The sequence below is a fragment of the Larimichthys crocea genome, chromosome IV, assembly GCF_000972845.2.
Source record: "Larimichthys crocea isolate SSNF chromosome IV, L_crocea_2.0, whole genome shotgun sequence".
NCBI lineage: Eukaryota > Metazoa > Chordata > Actinopteri > Sciaenidae > Larimichthys > Larimichthys crocea.
The window spans coordinates 6,190,452-6,210,621 of NC_040014.1; the positions used below are offsets into that span (position 1 = coordinate 6,190,452).

Below are 20,170 nucleotides of genomic sequence, written 5' to 3' on the forward strand. Positions count from 1 at the left end.
TATGTCAAATTACTTAATGCCTACATTTAATATTATTTTAATAATATAGCATATTCATCTGAAACACCTAGTATCACTATGGTGATACTAGGTGTTTCTACATACATGACATTCAGACTTGTCATAGCTAAACCTTTACTGTGAACAGATAATGTCTGTATCATAGATGTATGTCCTAAGATCTAAAAAGATAATTTAAGTATGCACTATGCATCACTATAGATATATTTATACATGATTAAACTCAAACTCTCTGATGAGTCGGTGAACAGGATGTTTCATAAAAACATTTTTCCAAACACAATTTTCCAACAATTAAACTACAAAGACATTCAGGTTAGGGCTGGTCAGTGAAAAGCAGCTGAATAACTCCATAAAGAAACATGTTTCATTTATACCATCATTCATTTTAATGCACATCTGCAAACATGTAAAAACATATACAAGTCTTAACACTGGGGACATTACAAAAATGTGCTTACAAAATTGGAACCATGCAAATAACTGACATAAGACATAGAGTATAGTGAACATCACCCTCAGAACCACACACACACACACACACACACACACACACACACACACAGAAATAAATACACATTAAAAAGAGGTGGATGCCATTGATTAGTAACAGTCCCTCAAAAAATATTCACCTTTGCACAGAATTTAAAAAAAATGCAGACTGTCTTTTTTTTAGTCTAGTTTTGGTCTTAGAATGCTTGTTCTCTCTTGCTCTCTTTCAGACTGAACAGAATATTCTGGACATTAAAGATTGTAGGATGGAGATATCTAATAAGTGAAGTAACCTTAAAAAGGTTAACGTTTAGGATGCCAAATATGTCTGTCTCACTGCAGTTTATTGGTGTAGGATAGCCCAAACATGGGCCAGGACAGGTTCGAGTAGAGAAAATGTCAACATTTTAGTTAGAGAGTTGTTGAACAAAGACACAAACTGACATGGGTCATTGAAAGTGCTTGCATTGACATATTTTGTGAATAAACCATTAAAGGTCCAGTGTGTAGGATTTAGTTGCATCTAGTGGCGTTATCGGGGCATTGCAATCTCCTCACATCACTAGTGTAAAGGAGAAAAAAAACACTTGAAAGGCTGTGTCAGTATTTAGTTTGTCTGTTCTGGGCTACTGTAGGTAGAACTGTATATAAAATAATCGTTTTAAGTAAGAAAAACAAAAAGATTCTTATTTTCAGGGAATTATATGTGTTATGAATATTATATTCCATGTCTGCCTTATTCTGAAAATAGATCTTACACACTGGACCTTTAAAGTTCTTTCACACATTCAAGCCTCTTCTTTGGTCTGCAAGCTTCTGGAAAGCTATTAGTTCACATCAGAAATATTCTCAGTGTTGTAACAATGATCTTGACCTACATCAGTGTCTCAATCTATGCCATGTTAGGTCCTTGAATTTGAGAGAATTGGGCCTGGAAAGTTCTTGAATTTGTGTTTAAGGAGGCTTGCTTATCCTGAATGTTTTCCATGATGATAAAGGCTTTCTCATGTTATTTGTTGTCTGTCACCACTGCATTGAATATGAACACAGCTGGTAGATGATTTACTAATCCATCCATGAATCAGTAAATGATTCATGTGTCCTCTCTGCTGTGTTAGGAGTTTTTAAGTCATATCTAACTCAATTTAGCAGAATATCCTTGTCGGTTTTACCGAAAGAGACACCTGGCCCCAAACTAATAAAAATGTTCTTTGAGCAGCTTATTAACAATTTTAAAAGAACTGTATTGTTACATACTGTTTGTTAAAAGTAAACAGAGCTTCCACACCCACACCCACACACACACACACACCTCAACAATATTAAAGACTACATTTCTATAGTGTGTTTTTTTACTTGGATGGTCAAGTAAGATTTGATTTGATCTTCGGTAGCAGAAAACCCAGACAGAAAAGTGATACTTTTTAATGCCCCATCCAATTTCTAAGGAGTGTGTATAAAAATCATTAAAAATTATACGTTAATATTTAAGTAGCCCTGGAACTGATGTATGTTACATTTTTTGGGGGGAGGCGTGAATATGAAGGGCCACATGTGAAAATCCTGCACTTTGTACAAGATGAGATGATGAGTGAGTTACAATGAGCTCTTCAGCAACAGTCTGTTTCCTCAGCGAGCGCACAGTGCCTTCATATGAGGATGCATTCAATAATTTATTTAAAGCATAAGTATCACCAACACATTTTATGACATTACTTCTTGTCTGTTTCCCCACTGATCGACCTAATTAATGTTAGGAGCTTGTAACCGTATATTACGCAGTGGTAGATTTCAGTTTGCAGATACACATTCACATCGTAATCTAGATTTGATCAAGCCGTGACACGTACGCCACAGATTATATGGTATGTGCACGATACAGGATACAATAATAAAACATTGGAATCAGCGCTCTCTGTCATGCTGTGCTGGTGTTCACACTGAACGTTAATCAGGCTGAAGCAAAGGTTAATCTACACCACAACGCCTGGGAGAGCTTAGCTAATAACTCCAAGTTAACGAGGGTTTGACTTCCTTAACAACAATCAACTGCATGCCTGTTTCCAGAGTGACACAGAATTTGACTTTTGAAGATTTGTTCAGTCATGCTACTTCAGCTACTTTAACACGCTACTCTTAAGCAGATAAAAGGGAAAGCGTTTTTTTAATGCTAATCATAAAGTCAAAAGGAAGCAGGAGGAGGATTTTTCTTTTGACGGTCGATTTTTTTGGTTATGGCTGATGATGGCAGAGATCAGGAGCGAGGAAAAGACTTATCTAAGCAACTCAAACAGTCAGATATATTATGTCTATGTTTGCACCTATGAATGTGACGGTAACAATTTTATGTTGGTCTTTCTGTTGGATTATTATTATGAAGACAAAACATTACAGGAAATGTTGATAACTTTAGTTGACAGTCACTGAGCTACTGAATCCACTGTGTTGTAGCGAGCTTACAGGTAATCTCGGTGTATGACAGTACAAAAACAAAGCTGACTTTGTTTCTTGTAAACACATTTGTAGACACAATAGTTTTGCCCAACATAAAATCTCTACTCTCATATTACTGACTGAAAAGTATCCTGAGCACAGAACACTGAAAACAGTGTCAGAACAGTGATCTTTTGACTGACGTCAGTTCAAGACTGTTGTAGAGAGGAGTGTGATACGACCCTTAAAAAGATGTCGTGAATACTTTAAATTTATGATGATATGACAGAACCATAACTCACAATAACTTTTATTCAACCGGGTGCTTCCACTTGAGGTGTGAAACAAGTTTGTTGTGCGGCTCATTTTTCTACATCTGATCTTTTGTAATCAAACCTCTCATGAAAACTCCATGTATCACATCATTACATCTAGAAGTGGAAATATTGCCATAATCACGATATGATTTTTTGAAATTCATATTAAAAACTTAACTGAACATCTCTATCATACAGGTCAGCTGCTTGTGTTTAATGCCTTCTTTGTTAGCATCAATAAAAAAAAAAAAAAGTAGTAGTATCTGTACAAATCACCTGTAAAAAAAACATAAAAACCATACCATTGCACTAGTATCTGTGTGGCAAATCACATGACTGATTCACCGTGCTATAAAGTAATCACACTACTACAGAGGGGTGTGTGTAGACACCAGGCTGAGTCAGAACGTTCAGTGTGAAAAGCAGCACAGCTTGCTTTCATTTCAAGACTAGGAGGAGTTCCACATTTCCAATGGGACAAAAGGCATCTTTGCTCAACAAATGAAGATTCTCAGAAGGTTAGCAATACAATATTCAACAGACGTGGCCCATCACTTCATATTTATGTTACACAGGAATACTGTCGCCTGTTGCACATCATTAAACAAATAAGGCATACACGTTCCTTACATTAAAAACGTCTTCAAATAATAAAAAATTAAAAACCCTTAAAGAATAAAACATGCACTATTGCTCAACTCAATTAAAAGTTTCTGACACCAGGTCAGTACGTGGTCGTAGTGGGACTCGTGTTAAATTCTTGGCTCTGTTTCTGGCATATTTTCATGGCATGAAATCGGTAGTGTCGGGCTCCTTCTCCCTCAGATGTTCAGTGCAAACATCATGATCTGAGCGCAACAAGTCTCCATGGGAGAGATGGCTGCGAGAGGAGCCCCCCCCCCGCCCCCCCCATAATGCATCAAGAAACAGGTGGCATCTCCTTCTCACATCCGGGAAGGAGTAGTTTCAGCGACAGTCCCCACTGACCAAACATCAGACATAGAGTTTAAAAGCAGTATGCTGGGTTTTCTAGACCCCCAACACATCTGTCCAGGCTCTTCATTGATCAAGTCCTCCCATGATACATGTTTGACATGACAATGTTTTTTTTTTTTTGTTTAAACCCCCACCTACCACATCAGAGAGGCAGCAGGAGGAAAAGAGTGAACAGGTTAGGAGTTATCCTGCAACTCTTTGGCCTTGGTCAGGATGGTGTGGACATCTGATATGGGGTAATCCTGAGAGGAACATCAGTAAAAAAGAAACATCACTGTGTGACTCTACATGTTTATGGTTTGGATGTTTTCCTGTGGTTTCTAAAAAGCCTTACCTGCAGCGATCTCATATTCACTGTGAAGTCTCCTGCCAGTAAGCTCTCTCTGATGAGTCTGTGAACACAACAAGTCAACAAGAAGCAATCATTAACTTGAAGAGTCAGAGGTGTCAATGCTGCAAGACGACAACAGCACAGTATGAAAAGCTCACATGAGCATGGCGCAGCAGACCAAGATGAGGAAGTGGAATCGGTCCTGGTCAGAAAACAGGGTGTCCCAGATCCGGATGACGTCCGGCAGGAGGAACTCCTGAGATAACAACAGGGTGAGCCAGCGGAATGTGAAATACTGGGGTTTGATGTTCTGCTCTTCCTGGGAGGACAAGAACATGAGAGAAACACAACATGGATGAAACTATGTGATCCGCAGATTTTCTCACTTTCCTCGCAATCATTCTCCTCCATCACTTTATAGAGAAAAACTATTCTGAATCATTTGAATTCTATTTCAAGCAAAAGATGTCAAACATCGTTTGCTTGTGAGAAGTGAGGACTTGCTGCTGTTCTTCATGTTGTGTCATTGTTAACTTTATATATTTGGGTTTTTTGGACTGTTGGTCAGACACACTAAACAATTTGAGGATGTCACATCTGCCTGGTGATGGGAGTTATTATGTTTTCTGACCATTTATAGGCAAAACAATTCAAAGTCTGTGTAAAGACAATTCAGAAATTTCTTTCAAAATACATGAAATTTGTTGAAAAATTGCATGTGCATATGAAAAGACTGCACGATATTTTACTGAAATGTAGAGTTTGAGGTTAAAACAGCAGGTTTCACGCAGCCGTTCTAGCCTTCGTCTGTTGTTAGGGTCGCCACCGACCCGTTCTTAGGTTTTAAATTCATAGAACTACCACAAAAATGCGTTTATTGCATCAAGGCTTTTTGACTTTGTCAGGAACCTCTATTTCAACAAAATAATATAAAAAAATTTTTTTTCACTAAATTATAAAATGCTCTGGTTGAAATTGTTACCTTTGTGGTGTTAGGGTCGGTTTCGACCCAGTTATAAAATAAGCTTATAAAGCAATAATTAGAGCCAAAACTGAAATCATAAGTGCACTGTCAGACAGCCAGCTCCTCTCCCAGTCATGTGAGCTTTAGTGTCTGGGAGAAATGGGTGCAGCTCCTTCCACTGATGTTCAACCCAGGGCCAGAGGTGACAGTGGATGAACGTCTTCTCCCTTTCCGAGGAAAATGCCCCTTCCGGCAATACATACCCAGTAAGCCAGGGAAGTACGGCATAAAAATCTGGGCAGCCTGCGATGCCAAAAACAGCTATGCCTGGAACCTACAGATTTACACAGGCAAAGCTGCGAGTGGCATCCCTGAGAAGAACCAAGGAAAACGTGTGGTCCTTGATATGACTACTGGCCTGCAGGGTCACAATATCACTTGTGACAATTTTTTTTACCAGCTTTGACCTTGGACAAGAACTTCTCAGGAGGAAACTTACCATGGTGGGCACAATGAAGAAGAACAAACCTGAGCTGCCTGCTGAAAGGAAGGAAGGACAGGGCTCCACTTTCCTCAAAGTTTGCTTTTACAGACACCACCACTGTTGTCTCATACTGTCCAAAAAAAAGAAGGAATGTGATACTGATGTCTACTCTTCACAAAGATGCAGCTGTGTCATCAGGAAGTGATAAAAAGCCCACAATTATCCTTGACTACAACAAGAACAAAGGAGGAGTGGACAACCTAGACAAGCTGACTGCCACCTACACTTGCCAGCGAATGACCAGGAGATGGCCAATGGTTGTGTTTTACAACATGCTTGATGTGTCTGCATGTAATGCATTTGTGTTGTGGACACACATCCACCAAGGGTGGAACTCAACCAAAAAAGCCAAGCGGAGAATGTTTCTTGAGGAGCTCGGAAATTCCCTTGTCAAGCCACACATTGAGCAAAGGCAGCGGGTTCCCCGAGACCCAGATGCCACAGCCTTGGTCAGACAGCTGCAGAGCTCACCTACCACTCCGTCCACATCATCAGCAACACAAAGAGCATCCTCGCCGGCATCCTCCTCAGCCAGCCCTGCCTCAGCACCAACCAGACCAGTCACAGCTGGAACCCAATTCAGGCCACCTGATTCTAAAAGGAGGTGTCAGGTCTGCCCAAGCAGTAAGGACAGAAAGACAAACGCATTGTGCTTCAAGTGCAAGAAATATATCTGCAAAGAACACACAAAAAGTGTCACTTTTTGCCACACATGCATCTAAACACACATACACACACACACATACATATGCATGTTCTTGCACACAGAGACTTTTACTCTGATTTAGTTTTTTATTAGTTTTCGAATTTGGAATTTTGGAACATATGCTTGATTGGTTGTTTGACCTTGCAAATCTATATTTTGTGTTATGACTTGTTCTGCTTTTCATGTTGTGTTTATATTAAAGTTCTATTGCTGAAAAAATACTTTTTTTCCATTTCCTTGAAGTAAATGTATATGGGTCGAAATTGACCCGTAACACCATAGATGTTACTAATATTACAATGAAAAAATAAATGAAACAAATTTATTTAAGAGATGTGTTCTAATACCCCTCAGTAATAGCCAGGTAACACAACAACCTTTTATTTATTTATATGATTCTCTTGAGGCTCATTTTACCAGTTTTTAAAATTGAAATCGAGGGCTATACTGACAAAAAAAAGGCCCAGAGGCCCACACCAAAAATATTAAAACCAATATTTTCATGGATAAGGAAGCCTAACAATGTAATCAAGAGATGAGAAACAAATTGGATGATAGATGATTGCTTTTAGTGTATTTTAGAGATGATTAAAAACACGGGTCAAAACCGACCCGTTAACATCGGAGATGGTAACAGAAAGCTAACACCAGACGAAGGCTAGTCAATGTTTTAAACCCCAGCAGCTCTGGTGCAGTCCGGTTCAGAGCGGTAAAGCGGACCACTACTCAGTTCTATTTTTGACAGACCCCATGAGCAGCCTGCATCAATTTCTACAGAGCACCTCAAGCTGACAGGAAGCCAGGCACAGAGAATCCAGTGAATTTTCAAAATAAAATAGCCTGCACAAACTGCCAGCCGTAGACAACAGACAAATGAATGAACTACATAGCATATTTACACATATAGAAGCATATTTAGAAGCACATAAACCAGGAAAATGAACAAATCTGAGCAAGTAAACAAAGTCTGGAGGGATAAACGCTTCTGAAACACTGGAATTTTAAGTCACACGCAGGATGGACCAAAACAGCATTGCAGACGTGACAGGGACGTGCTCAGTGAAGTTATGGGGTTAGAAATGCGAGCTGTTCTGGCAGCATTGATCTGGCACAGATACAGAACAGAACCAAGAGAAGAGTTTGAATAAGCAGCTCCAACATTTGCTGACGTTCAGAGGAACATTCATGTACAGTAGCTCTGGAAAAAGGAACAGAGAATGGGCCTTTGATCTTACCAGCTTGAGATAGAGCTCCAGGTCTTTGTCTTTGAGCATGGAGTACACACTCTCCATCTTGTAGGTGATGCCACACTGAGAGTCATCCAGGCTCTTGATGAAGTTGTCTCTGTTCTCCGACATCAGGTTGGTGAAACAGAAGAACGTATCTGCCTCGGCGTGCTCTAAACAGTGAAGCAGAAAGAAACACGTTTATCCCCTGTGTGTGAAACGCGCTGACATTCTTAATTCAAGTGTTACCGACCTTTCCACTCGCTGTTAGGGTCTGTGGCAAAGGTGTAGTAAATTGGCCCAACAATCTCATTCATTCCCTGCACGTAGGCGATCCCGGGGTTGAGTTTGGCGTAGATGAAGAGGATCCGCTCCACCACCTCCCAGTGTGCTTCACTCCCACTGGGCAGCACCTCATATTCGTTGGATGGATACAGGTTCAATGCTTTTCCAGGTGAGCTGACCTGGGAGAACACATTCAGTTAACCAGAGGGTGGTGCTACTGTGGTGCAAACACTGTATAACGTTTAAAGTAAGTAAACATGGCAAGTGCTGCACTCTGCTGACATACTGATGTGGTAGACAGCCTAACATCTACTTATTAGCATACGGACATTTCTTAATTACCTCTTTGTCAAAATCATGATGAGAATGTCATTAGTTATTTTACTCATAATCCAACTAACATTGTCACAGCGCTCATTTAGCTCAGCACAGTTCTGCTTGACCTTGCTTGAGTGCAGACGCTTCACTCTTTTGCTCTCCGCTTTACTCTGCTTTACTGTTTTTTCTATTATTGTAATCCTTTCCTTTTGCAAACAATTTTTTGAAAAGCGGAACCTGGATACCTATATCACTGGGAGTTTAGTTACCGAAGACTGACACTTTTATTTTAATCTGTTTTATTTCATGAGCGTGGCCTATCAGCAGCACAAGCCTGCACTATCGTGACTGGGACTGAGGAGCTCAGCTAACAAAAGCTAATTAGCAGCAAGATGCCTCCCTTTTCCATGGATGATTACCACAAACTGCTCCAGAAGATAGCAGTACTGGAAACTAAAATTCATCGGCTCGAAGTGAACGTGGAGGTAAATGGACAATATGGGAATGAAACCACTCTGCCACTGTCCCAAAATAGTGAGAAAAAGCAGGCTAACAGAAAGCTAATTAGCACCACAAAGATGCAGCAGGAGCCAGGTGTAAATGGCACTAAATCAACAACTCCTTTCTGGAACTCTCTTGGTGCAAAGCCCAGGCATCACAAATTGCCTCCCTCAGATATGGGAAGACGGTTAACAGGCAGAACCCAGCACCCGGAGACTCATGATGACACTGAGTGGCCTGCACTGCCATCAAACAGGAATGCATCTTCAACCCCGCTACCAAGGAGAAAACAACCATGGACTGGAAGTACAACAAAAACAAAGAGCAAATTGCCCCAAGACACAGGGATTCTACTAGAGAACAGATTTGCTCCACTTTCCCAAAATCCTGACTCCCCAAAAGAAAGCTACTGATCATCCAACAGTTAAATCACTCATCATACACACAGGAGCCCTTGATGTTGTGAAGCAACAATCGGAGGTATTAAAACGGGACTTTGTTGATCTGATGAAGAGAGTCCAATGCCTAAATACTGAGGTGTTTTTCAGTGGACCTCTACCAACAGTTCGGCGAGGAGATGAGCGATTCAGCAGGCTGATGATGCTAAACAGATGGCTCAAAGATACATGTGCTACTCAATCAATAAACTTTATTGACAATTTCAACATCTTTTGGGAACGCAGGCACCTCTTTAAGGCAGATGGATTTTGCCTTAACAAATCAGGAGTACAGCTGCTAAGCTCCAACATTTTTTATTTTCTGCGTCAGACACCAGCAGCCACTGCCAAGGACCAAAGACAAGACAATCCAAAACAACAGATAAGGCGGCGCTCTGGTGAGGGCGCTGAGATTAGGACTGAACAGGGAGGACAGCAGACCCAGAAAGAACCGGCAACATCACTATTCTCACCCCAACAAGTGGAGTCTCCCCCAGCCCCAACAGGGGACACTCAACCTCCACCCCCCCCAGACCCCACCCAGCCCCCAACTCTCTCCATTCAGTCTGGATGACTCCCCACTTCTGGATTTCACCGACAGGATGAAGAGTCTTGTCAATATGGGAATCCAATTAACACCACGCCAAAATCCCCTATTTTCTCCCCTTAAGCTACCACACCGTCCAGCCCCACCTATTCCACCTCGGAAACAACCCTCGACTAAAAGTCACAGAGCCCCCCCACCTCCTTTGAATCATCATATCTGTGAGTCTGACTGATATGTGCCGGGTCCAGGCTGCAATACTGCTATAAATAATCTTCACCAGGAAAAGTCAGGGCCCTATGGAGTTCAGATACCCTTCTCAATCCCTGTGATTACAGGTAACAGAAAAGTGGTTAAACTGATGAGAAATAAAAAGGGTTCATTTAAATCTGCCAATCTACTGAGTATAGCATGTCAACCACGAAACTTACCAGTGTCTCCTGTTATCCCCACAAGGATAGCCCTACTCAATATCAGATCACTAGCCAACAAACCACTGATAGTAAATGACATGATTATGACCTATAATCTAGACTTTTTACTTCTTAGTGAAACATGGCTGACTGAATGTAGTTGTGCTACCATTCTTAATGAGGCAGCGCCAACAAATTACAGTTTTATGAGTAAGAGTCGAAATGGCAAGAAGGGCGGGGGTGTTGCTGCCATTTTCAAATCAGTATTTCAGTGCAAGGACACTACATTTGGTGATTTTAGTTCTTTTGAATATCTCTGTTTTTTAATGAAGGGTGATCCAAAAGTCCTTTTTCTAATCATTTATAGACCACCAAGGTACTCAGGAAAATTTATTGATGAGTTTGCTGATCTGATGTCAGTTATCTGCACTGACTACAACTTTTTTATCGTAACTGGGGATTTTAACATTCACATAGACAACAACATGGATACTAATGCCAAAGACTTCTGTTCTCTACTTGACACCTTTGGCCTTGTCCAACACGTCAAAGGGCCCACACACACTCGGGGACACACTCTAGATCTGGTTATCTCTAAAGGTGTTGACATTTCTTCTGTTGTTGTTAAGGACTTGGCTCTTTCTGATCATTTCTGTGTGTTCTTTGACTTACAGATAATTCCAAACATTCAGATAACCTCTGTGTCTGTTAGGAAAAGGTACATAAACGAGAATACTAGTGCTAAGTTTATGGAGGCTATAGCAATGTCACCAACTGTGAGTGCAGAGACAGTTGATGAACTCCTGGATAATTTCAACTGGAAAATCTCAAATGTCATGGATGCTGTTGCACCTATTAAAACTAAGATGACCTTGAGTAGACAGAGATCACCATGGAGGAACACTATGATGGTAAAGGCATTGAAAACAGAATGCCGGAAAGCAGAGCGTAAATGGAGAAAAACTAAACTCCAAATTCACCACGACCTCTACAAACAAAGTCTCAGTAATTTCAACCATGAGTTAATCAAGGCTAGACAGCAACACTTCTCTAAAATTATTAATAAAAACATCAACAACACTCGCACTCTGTTTGCTATAGTTGATAAGCTTACAAACCCCCCAAAAGAGATAGTTTCAGAACTCTCTTCAAAAGAAAAATGCAATGAATTTGCTCACTTTTTCGATGAAAAAATCAAATCTATAAGGTTAAATATCAACACAAATCTACAAAATGATAAAGTGACGCAATCCCTAAAACCGCCTAGGAATGAATCAACTGTGATGTCAGAATTTAATACAGTTGATCAAAAAAAACATAGAAGAAACAGTTCAGCATCTTAAATCATCGACATGCTGTCTTGACACAATGCCATCTGACTTTTTTAAAGCTATTGTAAAATCTGTCCAAACAGATCTGCAGCAAATAATAAATTGCTCACTTCAATCAGGCACGTTTCCTAAACCCCTAAAAGTAGCTGCCATCAAGCCACTCTTAAAAAAGCGAACGCTGGACACTTTCAAGTTAACCAACTACAGACCTGTCTCAAATCTTCCTTTTATAGCCAAGATTGTTGAGAAAGTGGTTTTTAATCAACTCAGTAATTACTTGAACTCCAGTGGATTTTTTGACAAATTTCAATCAGGTTTTCGAGCTCACCACAGTACAGAGACAGCTCTTATTAGAGTGTTAAATGACATAAGGTTGAACACTGACTCAGGCAAAGTATCAGTTCTGGTCCTGCTGGATCTCAGTGCTGCGTTTGACACTGTGGATCACAGCACACTGCTGAACAGGTTGGAAACATGGGCAGGACTCCGTGGAACAGTCCTAGAATGGTTCAGGTCCTACTTGGAGGAGCGGAGTTATTTTGTGACCATTGGAAGTAATCAATCAGATCGAGTGGCTATGACATGTGGGGTTCCTCAGGGGTCAGTTCTTGGACCCCTTTTGTTCAGCCTATATATGCTGCCTTTGGGTCATAGTCTGCAGAATTCTAATGTCAACTATCATAGTTATGCAGATGACACACAGATATATCTTGCGCTGTCCCCAGATGACTGCAGTCCTATAGAGTCATTGTGTAACTGTCTAGAGCAAGTCAAAAATTGGATGAACCAAAATTTTCTTCAGTTAAATCAAGAAAAAACTGAGGTAATTGTTTTTGGCAATAAAGAGAAGAGGGTTGCTGTCAGTAAACACCTTGAGTTACTGTCTCTAGAAACTAAAGACCAAGTCCGAAACCTTGGCGTGTTGATAGACTCAGATCTGACCTTCAACAGTCACATAAAATCAGTCACCAAAACAGCCTTCTACCAACTTAAGAACACATCCAGAGTTAAGGGCTTTATGTCCCAAACAGATCAGGAGAAGCTGATCCATGCTTTCATCTCCAGTAGACTTGACTACTGTAATGGTCTTTTGACTGGACTCCCCCAAAAAAGTATCAAACAGCTGCAGCTCATTCAGAACACAGCAGCTCGAGTTCTGACCAGAACAAAGAGATCAGAACACATCACTCCAGTTCTTAAGTCTTTACACTGGCTCCCAGTTAGCCACAGAATAGATTTTAAAGTTCTGCTACTAGTTTACAAATCACTGAATGGTTTAGGCCCACAATACATAAATGACATGCTAGTAGAATATAGACCCAGTAGGGCTCTGAGATCTACTGACTCAGGTCAGATAGTGGAGCACAGAGTTCAAACCAGACACAGTAAAGCAGCATTTAGCAGTTATGCTGCTCACAACTGGAACAAACTACCAGCAGGACTGAAATCAGCCCCAACTCTTAGCACTTTTAAATCCAGGTTAAAAACTTTTCTATTTTCACGTGCTTATGGCTGAGCTCTTTTAAAGAACTTTTAAAGAATTTTTAATCATAATCCAGTGATTCGTTTATTGTTTTAAATTGTTTTCAAATTTGCTATTTTAATGATTTTAAATGACATTCTGATGTTTTTAATTCAAATTTCTTCTCTTTTTAATTTTTTATTTCTATTGCTATTGCTTGTCTTAATGTCAAATGTTTTTCCTTGCCTTTGTAAAGCACTATGAATTGCCTTGTGTACGAATTGTGCTATACAAATAAACTTGCCTTGCCTTGCCTTGCCTTAAACATTTGGTCTCAAACAAGAGAGAAAAAAGATCCAGTGTTATTTTTGACCATTTTATTCATGAACCAAGAGCTGTGAATATGAAGTTATACAGGTAAAACTTTGTGATTCATTCTGTGATTGACAGCACATGTGCTTTAATTCTGCGCTCACGAAGAAATAACAATTAGACTGCATGTAAGAATTAATGACTAATCGGTAGAGACTGGATGACAAACAGACGTCTCATACAGCAACACTAATGAGGGGTTGCTGAGAAAAAGCCATGGATTTTGTCTCATTAATATTAATGACGACTGCTTTCCAGTCCAAACACAGGTACCCAGATGGTGGGTCCTAGTGGAGCGGAGGAGTGGCTAAGGACAGTGATAGTTGTGTACATTTCTCTGTGGAGTGTTTACACTGTACTTAATCAGCACATACATGTCACCATGCTTACCAAATGATGTGTGTATATATAGTGCATATATTGGCTCAGATAGATTGATTAGTTTTTTTTAATTTTCTTGATAGTTCACAACCAGCAGATGAATTCATTAGCGGTTATTAGTAGTTTCTTCATTTTAGTAGTTCTGCTGTCTGCTGTCAGCTGTGATTGGTCTGTCTGTTCATTTTGTTTCTTATCAGGTCGCTGTTTGGTCTGCACCAGGGTTGACAAACTGTCTTGTTTCTGCACTTCACGTGACTTAAAAAAAAAAAAAAACATCCAACATTCCACAAACATGCACCTAATGTGCTGGACAAGTTCCAGTTTGAAGATTTAAACATTAACTTGACAGTCTGACACTAACACACTGTTTTATGTTCCTCTCTGGATTCCTCTCAATCTACTTCCTGAGCCATTAACACTACATAAAACCATGTAACATAACCCAAACTGTACAGACCACACAGACACACACAGTCACTTACGTTGGTGACTCCACTGCGGTTGCGGTTTACAGTTTGTGCTTTCAGGGTAGTCTGTTCGACTCGTCGACGCAGCGTCTCATAATCATTCTGTGGATCCAAAATAAGCTGACATGGATATTCTGTGGGACGCTGAAAGAACGCCATGTCCGGGTACAACCGCCTGCAAACGTGAATACAATGAACACTTTCAAACATTTCACATGAGCGCTTATGTTTTTTTATTTATTATATCCAACATACAGGATGACAAGCTGTGTCCTCTTTACACTCACATACCATCAGGTCAACAAACTGCTTTCAGAGCTCGTACCTTACATCCTTGTCGATCTGTAGTAGAATTTCATTATCTTTGAAGTAAGTGTTCCACCTGCTGTCTGGATTCGGATTCAGAGGCTGAAAAAAAGAAAAATTGATTTTGTTGTATTTTACTCACATTCCATAATAACCATTTTATTTATTTTGTTTCTGTTCTTCTTGCTTTCTTTTGATCTTTAATTGAACCAATAACAAGAGCTTACAGAAATACATTTCAATAGAATAATAATTGAACTGAACATCTTCACTCATGTGCAGACGGCATACACAGTCCCTAGTGGAAAAGTGACATCACACATACGTGGACATATCATTTGAGCTTTCATCAGCTGACAGCTGAATGACAGAGGATTGATTCAGTGATCAAAATATTTGTTTAAGTGATTAAAAGACAAAAGACCCGAGGTCACATGCATGCAGTTAAGCGTTTACCTGACGAGAACATAATAACTGAGTCCTGCCAAGACACACATGTTTGGACTTTACTCCTAAAACATGACAGTTAAAAACCACGATAAAAAGGGGACTGGACTCACATGATCCTCCATTGTCACGTCTTCTCTGGAAAGGCCCAAGTTGGCTTTGGCGATGCCGGGCTGGATGATCATTTCTTTTAGGAACTGGGAGTACACCTCCCTGTGAGAGACACAGGACAGATACGGCAAGTTAACAACAACAACAACAACAACAACAACAACAACAACAAACTATTTCAATAGCCAACTTGTCTTGAATTTAATATATTTATCAAGCGTTCTCTGTTTGCAGCTTCTAAAATGTGACAGTTTGCAGCTTTTCTCTGCTGTATATCATTTTAAATTCAAAGTTCAGGGTCATTGGTCAGATGTGAAGATGTCATCAGGTGTGTCTGGGTGCTACATTTTTCACAATTCTCTCTGTATATATATTTATTTATATTTTAATAAGCAACATTATTGATAAATAAAAGGTGTTTGCATTAGCAGTAAAACATGTATGTACTATCCAGTGTCCTGTCACACAGGTGAGGTCAGAATTCCTGTTGGATCTGATGTAAATGAGGAAACAATCAGACTGTGGCGGTTTCGTCACCACCATAATAAACAGCAGCAGGCTTACTGAGTCACAACTGAAATATGAGGTTTCTTTCTATTTCAGTCAGCTAACAACATTAGCTAATGTCATCAGCTGTGCTGATTGACGGCAGCTGATTGTGTGACGAGTAACACCGAAAAAAGCAACATTCAAATAAGTGAAGCAGGGTGGCTTAATTCTTCAACACGACCATCTCTTTGATGCGCTCAACGCGCGCTCTTACCTCTGCTTCTTGAGGAAAGACTCCCATAGCGTCTGATCGAGAGGTAGATAATTGAGAAGGATCTGAAAGGAGAAAAAGAAAAGGACATTTAACAGAGAGAAAAGATGCAAATTACAGCTATGCCCAAATTTTTCCATAATTATCTTCAACCCCGCTGGACCCACCACCAAGGCCATCATTATCATCTCATGCAACCTGGAGTTCTAACCCACCGAACACTAAACTCCAAAGAGTTCATAGATGTCAGGCCATTTGATGTCATGGTGCAGCCAGTTTTCATTCATATATCAAACAAACATCAATGAAGTGTTGGATGAAACAGAAACAGAATATGTAGGGGGTGTTAACCACATGGCAACCTCTGTAGCTGTGAAGTGAAGCCAACGCAAAACTGCTAAAAAATGGATTAAATGATGTGGATTATACTAAAAGAATGAGTTCTTGTGTGATCCCTTAACTTTATATCTGAACTGTGATTTAGGTCGTATTCAGCCTCATGCTTGAACTCTTCACAATCATCATTTTTATATCCTTTCTGAATTTTTTATTAGGTAGGAAAGAAAATAGCAAGTGGTTCAAGGGCGGCTGTGGCTCGGAGGCAGAGCAGGTTGTCCACTAATCAGATGATCGGCGGTTTGATCCCCACCAGTCTGCATGTCCTTAGGCAAGATACTGAACCCCAAATTGCTCCTGAAGGCTGTGCGATATATAAATGGTCAGCTCCTCAAACTGATGAGCAATTAACACACCTTGCATGGCAGCCAATGCCATCAGTGTATGACTGTGTGTGAAAACGTTTGTGTTTGTGTGTAAAGCACTTTGAGTGGTCGTAAGGCTAGAAAGGTGCTATATAAGTACAGTTCATTTACCATTGAAACCTGTCGAACAGGTCAGTTACACATACACGCACAAGATGTTTAACCAGTATAATTATCCACATTTGCACAGTTCTCATGTATCCTCCTCGTCTGTGTCTCAGAAGTCACCAGATCTTACAGAATCTGCCATATGACTCTCAAAGTGTGTTTTTTTTTCTAACCCTGGAAACCTAAAGAACTGCATCATTTCCATTTCAGTAGGATCAGATGAATACAGGAGGTCAGGCTGGAACGTGTTCAAAGTGCAGACAGACATCAGAGGGAACTCAGACTGATGTCTGCTAGAACAGGGCAGGGGTCTACCATCACTTCAAGGATCTCAGGAGGTGTCTTAAACACACAAGCTTTGAGCAGTTCCACAATGTATGTAGATATAAGATGATGTGATCAAGGTCACATGCTGGATGTGTCCAATGTGTCTGATGTGGTATTTGACGTGGGTAAAGTGTGAGCTCATTTTAATACAGGATCCAGAGGAGTTTTGTCTGGATGAGGCAGGTCCTGCTCCCGTCTATGTCCAGCGATGATAAGGGAGGAGAAATGCTGGCCAGCAGCCCTACACAAACGTTTACACCGTGTACTACTTCAGAAAATATGAGGTCATCATTATGACAGATGTCAAAGCCGCTGTTCAGTTACTGTCAGCTCACACAGGAGGCAGGTTTATTCCTATTGAGATCATTTACTGTCAACTGTTCTTATGTATTCTTAAATGTACATGAATATGACTATTGATTTTAAAACTGATTTTAACTTGAAATACAGCGAGCTGAAGTTTATTTTTACTCAAATCGTTGTAGTAGTATTTTAATGGCATGATATTTTGAGATTCCTTTAAGTACCACCAGTGTTATGTGTACCACTGTCTGAGAAGCAGTCATTGAACAGAGGCCAAGAGGGATTCAATATGAGAATTTGGGAGAATTTCTGCAAAGTCAGAGTACAGTTTCTGGACAACAGGGTGAATGATGGCTGCTCGAGCCGTGAGAGTCACAGAGCCATTCCAGATACGATCGAGTCTAGGCTATTAAAATATGATTTATGGATATAAAGAGGAACACACTGAAAAGATAAACTGAGAACATGTTCACTCTGGTAAACATCTTGTGTTAGAAAGCATTAGTGGAACAACAAAATTCACATTTGTTTCCAGTCCTGATAAAACTAATAATTCTGTGTTTTGGTCTGACTCCTAATATTCTTTGTAAATAACACGTATGTATGTATGTATGTATGTATGTGTATGTATGTATGTATGTATGTGTATATATGTATATATATATATATAGGTATATATATATATATAGTATTTCTGATTCTGTTAACAGTTTGTGGCAGTTGATTATGATGATCACACACCTCTTCATGAACATGTGGCATTCAAGTGGAAACGAGCAGTTTACAGCGTTCATATGAACAAACTGAAGAATAACATGAGCACAGAGGAAACTTACTTTCCAGCACAGTGCCCGTATGCCTCCTTCAAAAGGGATTCCTGAGTTGAGAAAAGAAAACGGTCAATTCCAGAACCACTAACATTATCAGCACGACAAACATCAAACTGTGTGAGCGTTACCATTGAAGCACAGCTCCCTCAGTGTCTTCAAGTTGATGTTTTCTTCACTCAAGGTTACTTTAAATTCCTGTATCCTGAAATAAGGAACAAGATGAGCGTTAGAACAAGCTTCATGTCGGAATTACTGCTGAGTTACACACACACACGTTTTCCACACATAAGGATGCCCTCTCAAGTCTGACAGCACACATGTACAGGGTCACACACTCAAATTGACATCAAAACTCAGCTGTTGCGCATGTATAATCTAAACATAGACTCTCCTCAGCCTGACAGAAGTTGAATTGTAGTTTGAACGACTGAGACCTCCCAAACCATGACACAGATTATATTGGGATTTTTGGCAAACAATGAGCTAATATTTTGCTCACGGTGTTAAAAAAAGAAAAGAAAAAAAAGAGCTTCATTAGTAAAATGCAACCCAATAGCTACAACAGCACAACTTCAAACTGACCACAGAGCATCAACAGCTCTCTGACATGCAAAAAGTGAATATGATAAGCTTCAGAAATATTAGTCACAACAACACTGTGGTTTTGGTTTGCATTCACACAGGTGTGCAAGCTGTGGCCAGCATTTCACTTTACATTTAAGCACCACACGGTAAAAACATGGGCTCTTTATTTCTATAATAAACGAGATCAGTCAAACTGTTTAGCATTTGATTCACTGAATTCATTTGAAAAGATTTTATTTCATATCATTCAGTTATGAGATGATCTGTTGAACATATGCTGCACACCCGCATCTTGTATTCCTGTTATGAAGTGTCAATACTGAACAAATAAGAGGACATGTGCTACAGTCAAGCAATATTAGCAGCTCTTTCGTGTAACTGATTTGCACTTTGATTAAATTAACAAATAACATCAGATAAAATTGTAATTACATGGGAAATGATTAACACGGTCTTTTTAAACTGAGCCTAACGCGTTTTCCAGTGGAACATGTCTGGCTGATTTGCCATTAGCTCATGTGTTGTGGTTTGACTGGAGAGGAGTCCCGTGTGTCCTCCTGACACACACACAGTCAGCCACTGATAGCTGCACGCTAGCTGACTGTTAGCCAGTTAAAGGAAGTATGATGTGTCAGCTGACGTGCTAACAGGGAGCTAGCCTAGCTGCCTCAAAACGATGAAGTTGCTGGAGTGAATTAGCCGCTAGTTAACGTGTAGGCTCGCTGTCTGTCATATTAAAACGTGCTGATTTAAACTGGACAAACTGTGAGCACGAACGAACCGTGTGTGTCTGCAGCTCTCGCCTTGAACCTAAACTCAGCTTGTGTTTGCTTAGCTGTTAGTTAATGTCGTTAGGATGCTAGCTGCCTGCTACAATGGATGATTTAGCAGCAGTTTATCGCTCGCGCTTCCCGCGCAGGAACAAACATCAAACGGCCTCACCTGTTTCTGTACGCAGTAGACATGTCTCTGCAGGAGCGACCCGTTCCTCCAACTGTGTCCACACAGGAATGAATTATTGGACAGAGGGAAGTCCTCCTATCACTTCCGTCTTCACGGACACACACACACACACACACACACACACACAC

At 40.2% G+C, this 20,170-nt stretch overlaps 1 protein-coding gene across 1 annotated transcript; it reads right to left on the bottom strand.

Moving 5' to 3' along the window:
• Positions 1-1,623: 1,623 nt before the first annotated feature.
• tbc1d13 (TBC1 domain family, member 13) lies at positions 1,624-20,170 on the bottom strand. The gene is made up of 12 exons (XM_010754537.3): positions 20,022-20,170; positions 18,623-18,696; positions 18,501-18,541; positions 16,169-16,230; positions 15,408-15,507; positions 14,867-14,949; positions 14,557-14,716; positions 8,284-8,494; positions 8,040-8,203; positions 4,749-4,909; positions 4,594-4,651; positions 1,624-4,501 (listed from the first exon to the last, which is right to left on the bottom strand). Exons 1-12 carry the CDS (start codon positions 20,042-20,044, stop codon positions 4,436-4,438), a joined length of 1,203 nt encoding a protein of 400 aa, XP_010752839.2. The 5' UTR covers positions 20,045-20,170; the 3' UTR covers positions 1,624-4,435.

Bases quoted from the DNA above. Each gene is read 5' to 3' on its own strand.
- tbc1d13 (XM_010754537.3), bottom strand. From the start codon at position 20,044: ATGTCTACTGCGTACAGAAACAG. The intron at 18,542-18,622 runs GTAACGCTCACA...TTCTCAACTCAG, and splicing joins GAGGGAGCTGTGCTTCAATG to GAATCCCTTTTGAAGGAGGC. The intron at 8,495-14,556 runs GTAAGTGACTGT...GTGTTCTCCCAG, and splicing joins ACCGCAGTGGAGTCACCAAC to GTCAGCTCACCTGGAAAAGC.